Source organism: Echinops telfairi, unplaced genomic scaffold, assembly GCF_000313985.2.
Source record: "Echinops telfairi isolate 266 unplaced genomic scaffold, ASM31398v2 ScPeMD7_2010;HRSCAF=2546, whole genome shotgun sequence".
Lineage (NCBI taxonomy): Eukaryota > Metazoa > Chordata > Mammalia > Afrosoricida > Tenrecidae > Echinops > Echinops telfairi.
Genome location: NW_022105908.1, coordinates 17802884 through 17818979, shown reverse-complemented (window position 1 = coordinate 17818979; position 16096 = coordinate 17802884). Strand labels below are relative to the sequence as shown.

Below are 16096 nucleotides of genomic sequence, written 5' to 3'. Positions count from 1 at the left end.
TTATAAATTATCAAGGGTTCATGAGGGAGGGGGGAGGGAGGAAGGAGGGGGGAAATGAGGATCTGATGCCCGGGGCTTAGGAGGAGAGTACATGTGTTGAGAATGATGAGGGCAATGAATGTACAAATGTGCTTTACACAATTGATGTATGTATGGATTGTGATAAGAGTTGCATGAGCCCCTAATAAAACGATTTAAGGAAAAAAACAAGGCTGGGGCAAATCAACAGCCCCTCCCCGCCCCACAGGATTGGAAGGAAAATGTTGCTGGAAATTCAAGCCAAGGCCAGGAGAGGGGAGAATCTACATTGTGGAGGAGACGCTGACAGTTCTGTTGGTAAGTATGGTGGGCGACCGGGGAGAACTAACCTCACAGCAGGAAAGGATGCTAAACAGAGTGTAGGGAACCTAAGGGGGTCAATGGGCCAGATTTATGCTCCTGGGCAGACACTACAATTCGTTTCTACCCAACGTTCAGTGAACCACACCACGGACTAAGTACCATGATGACCATGGAAGCTGACCTTGCGGCAGCAAGGCACAACACAGGGGCTACACCAGAAGGACTTAACATTGAGGCCTTGCTAAATGAACAGAACTCTGCCTGGAAGCTGCCTGCATTCTTGGACTGATGGGAGAGGAAGCAGAGAGTGACACACACACGTAGTCATTGGACCTTGCGGGGGAACCCCAGGCTCAGTGGGTATCCAATGGAAAGGGGCCCATGTAGTACCTCAATGCCCACCTTGCTTTGACACAACACAGGTTGTGATTCATTGAGCAGGGATCTGCACTTGGAAGAATTGATCCAGGAAGGTCCCCTTTACTTAGGGGTCAACAGAGCCCAATCAAATGGGAGCTCAAACCATGTAGGGCAAAAACATGGGTTATAGCTCAAGGTGGAACTGGACTTGCATAGACACCTCATACCAACAGTGTCTGGTGTTCTGGGTCATTGGGAAAATTGATGATAATAGAGCAATCGGCTTATACCCAAGGAGTGTCATCGACAATGCTGTACTTCTTTGTTTATATGGGTTTTAGTTTTCCTGCTTCTAGCTTGATTTTGTTGTTGTTCTTTTTTTCCTTGTGTGTGTGTGTGTGTTCTGTTTGTTGGGTTGCTGGCTGGCTTATGGCTGCTATTGGTGCAGTTGGTCTTATAGGATTTTGATTCTGTCATATTGCAACCGCCAAAGTAAACCGGAGACGTGAAAACCCCATAGACAAGCAGATGGAGTCTGGGCTCCTACTTAACTCTAGGCCCAATTCAAGAACAGTTAGTTCTGATGATATGGCCCTGCTCGATGTTCACCTTCATGCAATGATCACTGAAGATAAGGGCGCTACAGCAAAGTGTGGTGAAGAAAGCAGATGGTGCCCAGCTATCAACTGGAATAGTGTCTGGGGACTTAAAGGCTTGTAATCAAACAAGCAGCCATCTAAGCAAGGAGTCAACATGGAAGAAGCACACCAGCTTGTGTGATCCAAAGATGACAATTACAAAATTTGAATATGACGAAGGGAAAAGTATCAGAGCTAAAATTACGAACACCCAATTTGTAGAAGGCTATGGAGGACAGTGGAGCCCCAAATCCATCTGCTGAGTAGCTAGTCAGACTGAGGCTCTGGGAGATCCCTGCTAGCCACAGCAAGGGTCTCAAACAGCCTTACTGTCAGGCAGAGACCATCGTAATCTTGATTTTGCTGGATCGAACTGGATACTTGGCCAGTTGACCTCCCTATAGACCCAACCTGAATGTGTGTGGGTGCAAGTATCTCGTACTTGTTCCATGACAGAAATTTCTTCCCTGGCTTTTAAAATGCTGATTGGGTGTCTTTTCTTTCTTACTAATTATTTGTATTTTTGTCTTTATATTATTATGACTTCATCCTTACCACCTTAGTTTGTTTTTTATTGTTTCTGTTGGGTTTCCCAGGTTTGTGAAGCACAGGAGGAGTAGATGCATAGTGATAATAACTGAGACAAGGTTTATGTGGGGGTGGTTAGAGAGGGAAAGGGGATTTTGGGAGTACACAATGAAAGCCGGGGGTGGGGGAAGGTGCACAAGAACTGATTGTGATTGCACAACACATTTTAAAGAATTTAACCACAAAGGGGCGGGGAGGTGTTCTAAAATTGATGTGGTAATGATAGTACAATTTTTCTTAATATGATTGAACGACTGAACTATTCAATTGTATGATATGTAAATTATATGACAATAAAACTGTTGGGGGGGTAAAAAATTCACCAATTAGAACCTTCAAATGACCATATCAAGTCCCTGAAAATATTACTAATGTCATTAGCCATTAAACCAAAATTGAAATCCACTGCCACTGAGTCTATGAAATCCACTGCCACCAACTCATGGTGACCCTATTTAGGGTTTCCAGATCACACATCTTTATGGGAGGGACAGTCTCCTCTTTCTCCTATGGAGCAGCTGGGGTTTGAACTGACAACCTTGTGCTTAGCAACCCAATGGTGATCCTCCACTGCCCATGGCTCCTTCTGAAAACTCACTGCTGGTGCACAGCAACCCACTAGGGTTTCTGAGACAGTAACTGTTTACAGGAGTAGAAAGCCCAGTCTTTCTCCCTCGGAGCTGCTGGTGGTTTCAAACTGTCGACCATGTGGAACGAAGCCCAACGTGTAGCCACTACCAGGGCTCCTTAGAGAAATAAAAATCAAAACCACATGAAATACCATTTCACTCCCACTAGGATAGCTGACATTTTACAATAATACAATAATTATTATTAACAAACTAAGCCCACAAATCAAGCCTTGGTCTCTAGTCCTGGGGGGTCCAGCAAGCCACTGCTGTATGCTAAATCCAAGGTCACCAACCAGGTGAATGAATGGCCACCCAGCATGGTGCATTAATAGTTAAATGGAAAACAAATTTACTCTTTAAACTTCAGCTAAATCATAATAAAATGTGAGGGTTTTTTAATGTAATTTTAAAAGGGGAGGGGGGAGACCACCACCCAAAACCACCAATATTATTATGACTGTATTACACTAAAGAGATCTTTGAACATCTGTACTTGGAAATGATTATCTTCTCTAGTTTTTCTTTCTTTTTTATCTTCCCTAGTTTTTCTTATGCATCAAATGAATCCCAACTCACTGTGGTATTAACATAATCTGTTGTTAATTTGAGACTTAAGAGTGAAGGGAAAGAAAAAAAAGAGTGAAGGAGTGGAGTTCAGCCTGTCAATCAGGTCGCAGCTTGATGACCTCATTTGGAGGCACTAAGGAGATAAATAGCTCTCTGGAAGAGGGACACATGCACACCCCTGCGAGACATTCCTGTTGAGACGACACAGAGGTACGCTAGAGTCCTGGGACTGAAGGAGCCACATGGAGACTCCTGCCAGCTCTGAGATGCTTCCACTGCCACTGGATCCACCAGACTTTCCACTGACTGGCCTGTGATCTTTCTGCGCTGGACATGATTGCATGTGTTGCGTGAGTCTGAAGAGAAATTTATAGATTGATATTGAGCATATGGGCTAATATTGGACTTGATCTGGACTGGGCTGGGATGTTTTCTCAATATTCAATTGCTCTTGTATACAAAGCTCTTATACACGAGTGTCTATGAATTTGTTATTCTAGTCTACCCCGACTAATACACTCACAGTGACCCTATAGGACTGGGTAGAACTAACGGTCCCTCTGGGTTTCTAAGACTGTAACTCTTACAGAAGTAGAAAGCCTCATTTTTCTCCTGTGGAGTGGCTGGTGGTCTCCAACTGCTGACCTTCTAAGACCACTTCACAACCACTACACTGCCAGGACTCTCTATACCCTAAATACTAAGGCAAGCATATGACCATACCTACCTGTTGCCACTTTACATACAGACTAGACTTGAAAGACTTAAGAACAGAACACATTTGTCATCCAGAAACTGTCAGTGTATTCATCCCTACTTTCCTCTAGTTCGTTTATGGCTCCATCTTAATGTGTTTTTATGCAATCCATGTGGCCTTTCGTCCCTCCCAAATATCAGCCATGGAAACTTCTACGGAACACGTTCTGCTGTGACACACCTGGGGTTGCCATGAATTAGAACTGATTAACAGCAACTGATTTTGAGTTTTATGTCTACACTGAGCGGTTAGCTTCCAGGAGGTGGAGCCAGCTTAGAAGCATGTGCCCAGTGACGGAAGAACACTCGGACTCTTGGATCCACTAGGTCCCCTTTCAGGAAGTCTGCTTAAAGGAGATGGGACAAGGAACTAGTCTTTGGGATTTCAATTAATCAATTACCTATTCTAACAGAGACAAGACTACTACATTACGTCACTCATGTCAATATATGGTAGAGCTCTGGTTATCATGGGGGGTTTCACATTGAACTGCTGACCATAACGTCAGTCGTTCAAAACCACCACCCGCTCCTCAGGAGGAAGATGAAGCTTTCTACTCCCATAAAAATGTACAGTCTGAGAAACCCACACAGGCAGTTCTAGTCTGCCCTAGAGGGTAACAATGAGTCAGAATTGACTCAATGGCAATGAATTTGGTGTTTCAGTTTGTATGTACATTTATATTCATATGCATCCATGTATACACACATTTATATAAACAATTTAGTTCATGTGTATTTTTCATATGTGTGTATATATATGTAGATGTGTGTGTATATATATACACACACACACACAGATGGGTGTTTATATATATATTCCAAAACAGTACAATTTTCTAGGTGATTTCATAGTCTCTGAAAACAAGATTTTTGTAATATTATAATAGCTACAATGTGTTTTAGGGTACAAAAGACCCCAAAATTCAAATACAATTTAAGCAGACTTTTTGTTAAGTCTTAAACAGGACAAAGACAGATCATTCCGAACATGGAGCTCATTAGCAAGAGATGATTATGGTGTCCAAGGGTTGACAAAGAACTGAGGCTTCACTAGGGTGTGAGAGGACAAAGGACACTGTCCCAGAAGCATGACTAGGGGCAGAGCGATGCATCACAGTTGCAGGCAGGACTGCAGAAAGAGAAATGAGACCAGGAGTGGGACATTCATATTATGCTACAGAAGAGCCTCCAAAATTGGTCAGGGCTCCCTGACTGAGGCAATCAGGGCATGTTTTGACCATGTGACCCCAGAAGTACAATCTCCAACAAGGACACCTCCAGGCAAGTCCCTAAGGGAGGCTGCCCTCCCTGGGTTAGTTATACAGTGGCAGGAATCTACTTTCTAATGGATTCTGCCTGAGGGCGAGGCTGCTCACTTTCCCTGCTAATGGTCACGAGGAATTCAAAGGAGGCTCAATGCACGTGGAGGCTCTGCAAATGGATTTGGGCTTTCACTGTTAGCCGTAGCCTTCTGCAAATCTAGTGCTCAGAACGCAAGCTCTAGCATAAATATTACATAGTAAATACTACTATATAATATCGTATATTATACTAAGAGTATATTATTTATATATTTTGTTAAACCTCACTGCCACTGAGTCACTTCTGACTCAGAGCAACCCTATAGGATAGAATAGAATGGCCCCTGTGGGTTTCTGAGGCTGTAGATCTTTACAGGAACAGAAAGCTTCATCTTTTTCCCTCGGAGTGGCGGGTTTGAACTGCTGGCCTTGTGGTCAGCAACCCAAAGTGTAATCCGCTATACCACCAGGACTCCTTACATAACATCGTCAGGGCCATCGGGTCGATTCTAACTCACAGCAACCCTATAGGACAGGGTAGAACTGTCTTTGCAGAACCCTCTTTGCAGGGATGGAGAGGCTCATCATCTCTCTCCCGTGAAGTGAATGGTCATTCTGAACTGATCTGTGGTTGGCAGCCCAACACAGAACCTTCTACCCTGCCAGGGCTCCTCTATTTAATACGCAGTAATACACATAGATACACATATTCCAAAAGCACTTTTCTGTATCACACATAGTTTCTGGAAACAAGGGATGGATAATTGTACATTTTAAAGTAACATACCCATTTTAAAAATCAATAGTGGCTATTTCCAAATTTTCACTACTATCTATGTTTTCTACTTGGATTGTATAGAGCTGTTAACACTGATGATACTTCAATGAAGAGAATGACATAATCTAGGCACTGGGTGGCTTTCACTTTGATCTTGGGCTCCATTCTTCTAATGTCCAGACTGCTTGCAAGTTACACAATTATAACCTACAGGTAACATATCAACATAAAACATATACTCCCACTAGAACTTCATAAAGCTATATAATATGCTTTGCACTCCTAAACAAAAAAAATTCAGATCCAATCTGCTTTAATGATAAATTTTTTGGGGATTAGGACTTGTCTTCCACCATTCATCCCTTGCAACTGAATGGTTCCTCGTTTTAAATAAACCACCCTTATCAGCTAATGTTTGACTGCAGAAGTGGCGGTTGAAACAAGTCTTTGTGCTATTTACACAGAATAGGGTGCAATGTCTTTTAAACCAGTGCATCATCCCCCTCCCAGATTCCTACAAATTTTCGATGGGGCCCACAAAAAATGCAGCTCCTACTCCCAAGTAGATGGGACTGGGGCTTCGAAACCTTGGTTTGTGTGACGTAAGGATGGACATAAGGAAATTCTACAGAAAGATTTCTTCTACTTCACTTCCACGGGGGTCCGGGGCAGCCTGCACCAGCCAGCTGCATGGCCAGAAGGAGCGGGAAAACCCCGCGGCCCAAAGAGCCGGCACCCGTCCTCAGCTCCCCAAGGGGTGCACCGGGTCTCCAACCCCGGCAGCGTCGCAAGGATCGAGGGTGGAGGGAGACCACCGAGTTCTAAACAGAGGAAGCGTCCTCGCGGCCCCTCCTCTCCCTCTGAGGGACCTCTAGCCCCAAGGCCATCGGCCGCTGTGTCCCCACAAGCCGGGCTTCCCGTGAGGTTCACCGCAGACAGCCGCTCACACCCGGGACTCACCAGGGGTCCGGTGCCATCCTGCAGGTCCCGGCTCCTCCGACACTTCCGGCTCGCGGCGGCTGACTACGGCGGCCCGCGAGGCTCACTTCCCGCCGCTCGGCCGCGCGCAGCCGGCGCCCGGAGTCCGCCGGTCCCGGGACGCGCGGCGCTGCGACCCGACAACTGTGCGTTCGCGAGGGGAAGCGCTCCGCTGGGCAACCACGGCGTGCAGCCGTCTGTGCCTCCTCAGAAACGCAAGTTCAAGGACACACCGTTGGACAGAATCGAAGCAGACGTTCTTAGGACCCTAGTCTCGGTTGTTTTACGTTGTGGGGTCGATCCCGACTTTTAGCGACCCCTTAGAACAAAGTCAAGTTCCCCGTAGGGTTTCCTGGGCTTTGATCGTGAAGGGAATAGATCTCCGGGTCTTTCTTTGATCGTGAAGGGACGAGATCTCCCGGTCTTTCTTCGATCTGGAAGGGACGAGATCTCCCGGTCTTTCTTCGATCTGGAAGGGAATAGATCTCCCGTCTTGCTTCGATCTGGAAGGGAATAGAACTCCCGGTCTTTCTTCGATCTGGAAGGGACGAGATCTCCCGGTCTTTCTTCGATCTGGAAGGGAATGGATCTCCCGGTCTTTCTTTGATCTTCAAGGGAAGAGATCTCCCGGTCTTTCTTTGATCTTCAAGGGAAGAGATCTCCCGGTCTTTCTTCAATCTGGAAGAGAATAGATCTCCTGTCTTTCTTCCATCTGGAATGGACGAGATCTCCCGGTCTTTCTTCGATCTGGAAGAGAATAGATCTCCCGGTCTTTCTTTGATCTGGAAGAGAATAGATCTCCCGGTCTTTCTTCCATCTGGAAGGGAATAGATCTCCCGGTCTTTCTTCCATCTGGAAGGGAATAGAATCCCGGTCTTTCTTCGATCTGGAAGGGAATAGAATCCCGGTCTTTCTTCGATCTGGAAAGGAATAGATCTCCTGGTCTTTCTTTGGCAACGTCGCTGGTGGGTTCGAATCGGGGGTCTTTCAGGTAACGACCGAGGGTTTAGACCATGTTACTTAAAATGTTTTTCCGGCTTCAAACAGGAGCCAGACGACGTGCTCCTTGGGTGTAATTTTGTAGCACCCTTCCCCCCGGGCGGGAGAAAGGCCAGGCTGTCCACTCCCGTGCACAGGTACAGTCGCAAAAACTCGCAGGGCCAGTTCTACCCTGTCCTGTCAGGTCGCTGAGTGGGCGTCTGCTCGGGGGCGGTGGGAACCCTTGGGGGGCCGCGCTGAAGCGCTTGGGCTGCCGAGCCAGAGGTGAGCGGTTCAAACCCACCAGCTGCCTGCCCCGCGGGGGAAAAGCGCAGCCTTGGAAACGCGAGGCGGCAGTTCTGCTGTGACCTTAAATGTCATGCTGGGTCGGAATCCACGCGACAGCTGTGAGTTAGCTGAGTCTGGTTTCCGCCATCAGAGGCAATGCTGTACGTTTTATCGTGAAGAAAAGAGATCGCGCTTGGGGCTTGATTATATAGTTCTTAAGAATGTCACAGGTTGTACAGGGGAGAGGAAATATCTGTTCTGTGCGGTTAGTTGCTCCTCAATTTCTGGAGAAATGTGGGGAGAGGGGAAAACAGCCCTCTACTGGCGAGAGAAAACAAACGACTTGCACTTGCTGCGCTGCCTGCCAGAGCGTTGACCCAGGGCGCATGCGCGGCGTCGTTTCCATAACGACCAGAGGACGCGGCGCCGGCTGCCCGAGTGGAGTGAAAGGGCGTCCAGTCCTGTGGCGATGGATCCCCAAACTGTGCCAGAGGCCGAGGTGGCCGAACTGGAGCTTGAGGCGGTGATCGGTTTCAATGGTGAGTCCCCAAGTGTCTCCGGGGATGTGTAGCGCTAATGCAGACAGACAGACAGACACCTGGTCCTGCCTGGGGTGGGAAGCAGAGGAGGACCCCCTTGGCAAAAGCCCTGATCCGTCAGGTCCCTGCCTGACCCGTCCCATTCGAAGGTCTGGGAAAGAAACTTCCTAGCTCCTTGGACACCGTAGACACCTAGGACGAAGCCAAACCAAACTCACCGTCAGCAAGTTGATTCCGACTCGGGGCGACCTACAGGTTTCTGAAACTACAAATCTTTACAAGAGCAGACAAACTGATTTTTTCTGCAGAGCAACTGGTGGGTTTGAACGATTGTCTTCGCAGTTAGCAGCCCAGAGCTCAACCCGCTGCACCACTCAGGCTCTTTTCCGATTCATAGCAAGCCTCTAATACAGAACAGAACTGACCTCCCGGGTTTGCAAGGCTGTAAAATCTTTACAGAAGCCGACTTCAAATCTTTCTCCCTGGAACAGCTGGTGGTTTCGAACTATGCACCTTTCGGTGAAGAGACTAGCACTTAACCACCGCACCACCAGGACTTCTCTCTGTAAAGATCGCAGTCTTGGAAACCCTATGGGGAAGTTCGAACCCTGTCCTATAGGGTTGCTATAGGTCGAAATGACAAAACTCAAACAACTCACTGGCAGGGAGTCAATTCTGACTCATAGTGACCCTGGGGGCAGAGGGGAACTTCCCCCTGTGCATGTCCAAGACTGTCAATTTTTATGGGAACAGAAAGCCTCATCTTCCCTCAGAGCACCTGATGGGTTTGAACTACACCTGATGGGTTTGAACTACTGACCTCACAGTTAGCAGCCCAACCCAAACCCCCACTACACAACCAGGGCTCCTTGTAAGTCCAAATCAACAAGACAACTACTGGGGGTTTTAAATCTTTCGAACATAAAGGGCAGGGGGGAATTAGGTGCAAATGTGGTAGGGATTTTTTGTTGAGGGGAGTTTGAGGGTGTTGAGAGATGAAAAATCATAGGGTTACACTTTAGAAAAAGCAAAGCCTTAAAAAAAATAGTACATTACAATCCCTGAAAACCAAAACTGCAATACTTTAGGATGTAGAAACATGAGTGACTTTTTCAAGTTTTAAGCACAGTCTAGGACCTGACTTTTGACTCTCATTTTCATTTAACCTTAACAAACTCTGATCAAAAGTGGACACTTAGTTTCCAAGGACAATGACCTAGCTTCAGAACTGGTTATGAGGCCATTTGTAAAGAGGCCAACAGTGTAACTGATTTCATGTTCTTACCTTCTTGGTTTTGTGATCATCAATATGTATTCACATCGGTAGATATACATCTATTTAGAAATATATGCCAAATGGTGTGCTATGTGTGAGAATGCCGGGATAAATACATCATCATACTTGGGAAAGTGAGTTTGGAAGATTGGAAAACAGTGAATTGAAAGGAGAAATCAATTATCATTGCATTTCTGAAAGATAACGCGGTTAAACTTTTGGTGTGATCTTTTCATATATTCAGTCATATAATTTATTTGAGTGAAAGTAGTTTTTTTTTAAAGTAGATTTATGCTACATCTATATTCCCCTAAAACCAGATATTTTTCCATTTGACAGTATGCCACACCTGAATTTTTAAGTTTATTTCGTTATTGTTGTAAATCAGGAGGGTTACATTTCAGATAATCAACTTTGTATTCAACAGTATAAATTCCTAATCAACACCTCTAAAAGTTTACCACCCACTCCTTGATTACTCTTCTCCCTCCTGTGGTTTACCACCACCCATCACACCCAATTTAACACCCATCCCCTGCCTAGTCCGTTACTTTCTCTGCCTTCCCTCCTCCTCTCAGCCTTGGCAGTCTCCAGAGTCTGGACCATTTGGCATGAATGTCTTTCTCTCGGTTTCTTGTTGTTCTTTGTTTGTTTTCACTTATAATATTGGTCTCATATAATATTTATCCTTTTGTGACGGAGTATTTCACTCAACATCATGTTCTCCAGACCCATCCATGTCATGAGGTGCTTCCTGGATCCATTATTGTTTTTTAGTGATTTATAGTATTCAAAGGGCCACACAAAATTTTTGTTGGCAACAAATACATTTTATGACATGCTCTTTCTTGTTTTTATGTCAAAGAAAGGTGTTTTTTGTTTGTTTGTTTGTTTGTCTGAAATCTCTATTGTGATTTCAGTGAAAGCTTGCAGGAAAACGGGTTCTCCATTCAACCATTCGTACACATTTTGTTTTGCGATATTGATTGCAATCCCCACAATGTAACAGCATTCTTCCCACTTCCTCCTGTATTTCCCACTTCCTTCCATCCTTTATGCCATATTTTAATATAATGTTCCATTGCATAGACATGCTCTAATATAGTAAAGTACTGTCTTTTACTAAGAGTTTAGGTGATTTCCATTTTTGCATTTATCTTAAAAATGCTACAAAGAGCATCTGCATAGCTAAAGCTTTTGCTTTGGTAACTTTTTTCCTTCTGAAAAATGCTGAGTACATATTAGACTTTTGTTTTATTTTCCAAGTGCTGTATGATATATGGAATGTAAACGTTTACATATATGCATTGAAAACATATAGGGATGTTTATAACAGCATTGTTTATAATAGCCAAAAAATTAGAAACAACCAAAATACCCATCAAAAATAAAGAGAAATAAACTGGTATATTGATACAATAGACTTATAGAGCAAAGAAAAAGAATTTAAAAAAAAAGAAAACAGAAAGAATTAGTGCAACAGCATGTTGCAGATGGATGAATCTCTCCCAGTCGAGTGAAAAAGTCAATTCCTTTCATGTAAAGTTCTAAAACAAGAAAAACTAATCTAGAGGAATGAGAAATAAAGCATGATTACCTTTGGGGAGATATAGGTGGAGAGGAGAAATAAGTGAGACCTCTAAGGGTTTGTTTGTGTGTTTTGTATTTTTGTCCCGGATTTTTATATTTTGTCAGTGAAAGAAGTTTACTAAATACTATTCTAGATCAGCTGCCGTTGAATCACTTCTGACTCACAGTAGCCCCGTGTGTGTTGAGTCGAAAGGTGCTCCATAGGCTTGCCCGTGACTCATTTTTCAGACATTGATCAACAGACCTTTTTTGCGAAGCACTTCTGGATGGACTTGGACCACCAGCCTTTCGGTTAGCCAGACATGTGTTCACTGGGGCTCCAACACTGTCCTCAAACCAAAAGCAAGCTCACTGCCCTCGAGCCAATGCCAACTCAGAAAGGACAGGGTAGAACTGCCCCTGTGAGTTTCCCAGACAGTATCTACATGGGGCCCTGTCCTTCTCTCGAGGGCGGACTGGTGGTTTCAAACTGCCGACCTTGCAGATCCCAGCCCAATTGTAATCATGATGCCACCAGGGATCCGAAAGCTATACTACCTCTAATTAATGGGTGTAGGCAAAGCTTTATGAGAATTGGGGAGAAAGATGCTATTTTAGCTTTGAGAGAAGTAAAGAAAGGGTTCATTCAAGCAATCTTTAAAACAGGGTACCAGCCAGCTAAGGTGCAAATATTGGTCTCTCTCCATCTGGAAGACAGAGAGTGATGAAAAGCCAAAGACACATGGGGCCAGTGCCCGAAGGGATCACACAAACATCATTCTCCACCACCGTGAGACCAGAACAAGTAGAGGGTGCCCAGCTACGGCCAACAGCTGCTCTGGAAAGGATCGCATGGAAAGATCTTGGATAGAGCGGGAGGAAAAGATAAACAGATCTCAAAATCATAAGAGAAATCAAGCGTACTGGTTGGTTAGAGACTGGTGGAACCTCCAGGACCATACCCCTTCATCATCCTTCAGGTCTGGAACCGAACTCACCTGACTGTGAGAATAGTCAACCCTTTAAGGTCAAAAGGGGAGCATTTGCCTAAGGCTCGGGGATTAGAATTGGAGGAACACTGGGAAGAGTGGGACCATTGGTGGCACATGGAGAGACTGAAATGGGTGAATCCAAAGAAAAAGTGTAGGAATTAACCATCCTTTTCTTGGGGTTGCGCTACTATCCAATGAATGCATGGTGAGGGTAGTCCTGCTAACACCCATGCAACACACTCGCATTAGTTAAAGCGCTGCTTTATTTTGATGCAACTTTTGGAAAAAAGAAAGCGTGCAGGAATTGTTGAATGTAAAACGGATGAGCTGCTCTGTGCATGTTCACCTGAATCACAATCATTTGAAAAAACAATAAAGGCAGAAACAATTACATACACGCCTATCAAACGTTTGTGGGAAACTGGAATGAAAAGAGAATGGAATGTTTCCTCAAACTTTTGGAAGTCCCCTCAAATAGTATAATTCCGTATGCTTGAGTCAGTGAATTATGCTAGTAGATAACTATTGTAAGTCTCTATGTGCGTACAATCTAAAACAGATATTCCTTTTGAAGAAAAAAAAGTAGAGTCAATGAAGATAAAGATTGTGGGTCCGAATATTCCAGGTAGCCGGAGCAAAGGAGAAGTGGGAAATGTGGGGCTGGTTGAGGAACGGCAGATAGCTTGGCATAGCCTCAGGGTCAGGGAGCAATGGGACAGCCGAGGACAGTTGGCTTAGAGTTGGATTTACCATTGCCGCCAAGGCCATTCCGACTCATGGCAGCCCCAGGAGTGTCCGAGCAGAACCGCGTTTCACAGGGTTTTCCTGAAGCATAAACTAGGCCTTTTTATTGTGGCGTCACTGGGCGGTTTTGCACTGCTGAGCTTTAAGCTAGCAGTCGATAACAAACCGTTTTCAGAGGCCTGAAAGATCAGGTCATGGAATTTAGATTCTACAACAGAGCCAAAGCCAGGTGGCTTTCATCATTGCCACCCTAGCACTCATAGAGTTGTAACTTATGTGTGAGCTCTGAAGAGTCCCCATCAGTTGCCTACTACATTTTCGCTCTTCTCGGAATACTTGACGGATTGAGTTGTGTTCCCCAAAACGATATGCTACTGGAATATGAGCCCTATGTTATGACATAGGCATATGACCCATGGATGTCATCCTGTTTGGAAATAAGGTTTCCTTTCTTATGTCCATGAAACCACACTGACCTGGGGTTTACTCAAAGGCTGATCACTTCTGAGTTACAAAAGAGCAGATTAGAGGTAGAGAGTCGGAACCAATCAAAAGCCAGATCCGTTGCCCTGAGGAGGGTCCAACTCACGCAACCCTACAGAACACAATAGAACTTCCCCGTAGGCTCTCTGAGGCTATCAGTCTGAGGCTATCAGACTTCCTAATCTTCCTCCCACGGAGCAGCTTGTGAGTTCAAACCACTAACCTTTTGGTTAGCCACTGAGCACTCAACCCTCTGCACCACGTATGCACCTGCCCTACAGCCATCAAGTCAATTCCGACTCCCAGCAACTTGTCTAGAACAGAGCAGAACTGCTCCGGAGGGTTTCTGATACTGTAAAGCTTCACAGGAGCAGACAGCCTCATCTTTCACCCAGGGAGCAGCTGGTGACTTTGAACTGCCAACCTTGGGAGTTAGCCACCCAATGCTTAACACACTGTGCCACCAGGGGTCCTGGGAGCATTCACATGCGAAAACAGATGCCACTTTAAGATCCGCTGTAAGCTAAGGTTCACCTAGGAACTAAGGAATGCATACCCCCAAACCAAATCGCGACCCCCTTTGGTTTCTGAGATATTAACTATTTACTCCCGCCGAGCTGCTGCTGGTTTCCAACTGCCGACCATGCGGATTGCAGCCCTGCCTGTCACCGTGACACCGCCAGGGCTCTAAGGAATGCACGGGACTGCCAAAAAGAATGTGGACTTTCAACCACCTGAACTATGAGAAAATACACTTTTGTTCTTTAAAGCCACTGGTGGTATTTTTGTCACAGCACCACTAGGTAACTAAGTATTTTTATAGGAATTCAGTCTTTAAGCAAATCAACTCGAGCTGTGTCGAATGGGAAAACACTTGACTATAAAACTGTAATTGTTAAAGAGTTTGGTATTATCCCAAGAATATTCACATCCATCCATATACTGAAATAAATAGCTTGCCGTTTTTCTGTTACAAGAAGAAAACCAAAAAAAAACCCCACTGCCATCAAATTGATTCATACTCTCAGCAACTCTATAAGCCAGGGTAAAATTGCCCTTGTGGGTTTCTGAGCCTCATTTTTCTCCCTTAGAGCAGCTGGTGGTTTCAAACTGCTGACCCACTCCCCCACTAGGGCTAATAATTAATGAAGAGATCATACAAATTAAAAAGAACAATCAAATATAGCAGGGGTCTGCAAGCTATAGTCTATGTACCAAATCTAGCATACTGCTTGTTTTTGTAAATAAGGTTTTTCTTGAAACACCGGCATGCTAATTTATTTATTTACTTACTTACTTACACTACAGCAGCAGCATTGAGTGCAGGCAGTCCCAGGGTTAGGACTATATATTCTTGAAGTTATGAAACACCACACTATGACCATCCTTTTTGTTTTTGTTTTGTGGGCCTTATCATTAGGAATATGTACTACCTACCATGTTACCACCTGTAATTTTCTGATGATAGCATCCCCAGATATTCACTCACAGCTGTTCAGTTACGACTTACTGTTCAAAGCATTGCCTCGTGCACATGGCCTGCTCCACAGTAGAGTCACTATGAGTCAGAACTGGCTTGATGGCAGGTGGTTTTCGGTTGGTGTCCGTGTGAGACTCATCATGGATAGAAAGAGGGACAATGTTCAACTCTAACAAAACAGGTCTTTGTAATACTCTCCTTTCTGTCGTGAGTTTTGTGTTGGGCTGCTAACAACAAGGTCAGCAGTTCAAACCCACGAGCCACTTCTCAGAAGAACGATGAGGCTTTCTACTCCCATAAAGATTTACAGCCTTGGAAACCCAAGGAGGCAGTTCTACTCTGTCCTATAGGGTCTCTCTGAGTCATGATCGACTCAGGGACAGTTGGTTTGTGTGTTTCATGTACACACACACGCGGAGGGAAGAGAGCATGTATGTGTATGTACAAAAGAGGAAAGGATGGGCAGATGCAGTGGTGGGATTCAGCCAGTTTGCAGTGGGTCAACAGAACCAATACCTGATTTTTGGTTGAGTTTGGCAAAGTGGGTGTCAAAATGGCATTTATCATCGGGGGTGGGCGGCTGTGTAGCAGTCTAGAAAGGCCACATGCAACTATGCTTGTAATATTTATTCATTTCATAAAACTCGTTATACTTTTGACTAAGTCCTACGTTTTTATTCCCTTGCATTTGTTACTTCAGTAAATACACACATGACATAAAGAGGTAAAGTGCCTGTGTTAGTCTGGGTACTTTAGAGAAACAAATCCACAGAAATTCATGTATAAGAGAGAGTTTTATATAAG

At 44.8% G+C, this 16096-nt stretch overlaps 2 protein-coding genes and 1 non-coding gene across 4 annotated transcripts in view; 2 read left to right on the top strand and 1 right to left on the bottom strand.

Moving 5' to 3' along the window:
* Positions 1 to 6975, bottom strand: part of STX8 (syntaxin 8) — a 301784-nt gene extending 294809 nt beyond the window's left edge. The window contains exon 1 of one of the 2 annotated variants that reach the window (XM_045293406.1): positions 6926 to 6975. In XM_045293406.1, the coding sequence (XP_045149341.1) occupies positions 6926 to 6942 (17 nt within the window). In that variant the 5' untranslated portion in view covers positions 6943 to 6975. Of the gene's footprint in view, positions 1 to 6552; positions 6619 to 6925 lie in introns of those variants that run through there. The other variant, XM_045293405.1, reaches the window with a different exon arrangement.
* A 1703-nt stretch (positions 6976 to 8678) lies between these two features.
* CFAP52 (cilia and flagella associated protein 52) overlaps positions 8679 to 16096 on the top strand; it is a 63841-nt gene continuing 56423 nt past the window's right edge. Inside the window, exon 1 of the mRNA XM_004712943.2 lies at positions 8679 to 8748. Coding sequence (XP_004713000.1) covers positions 8679 to 8748 — 70 coding nt within the window. The remainder of the gene's footprint in view (positions 8749 to 16096) is intronic.
* On the top strand, positions 12747 to 12872 carry LOC115870625. Its single transcript, XR_004046812.1, has one exon. It is a non-coding gene; the product is annotated as a U4atac minor spliceosomal RNA (small nuclear RNA).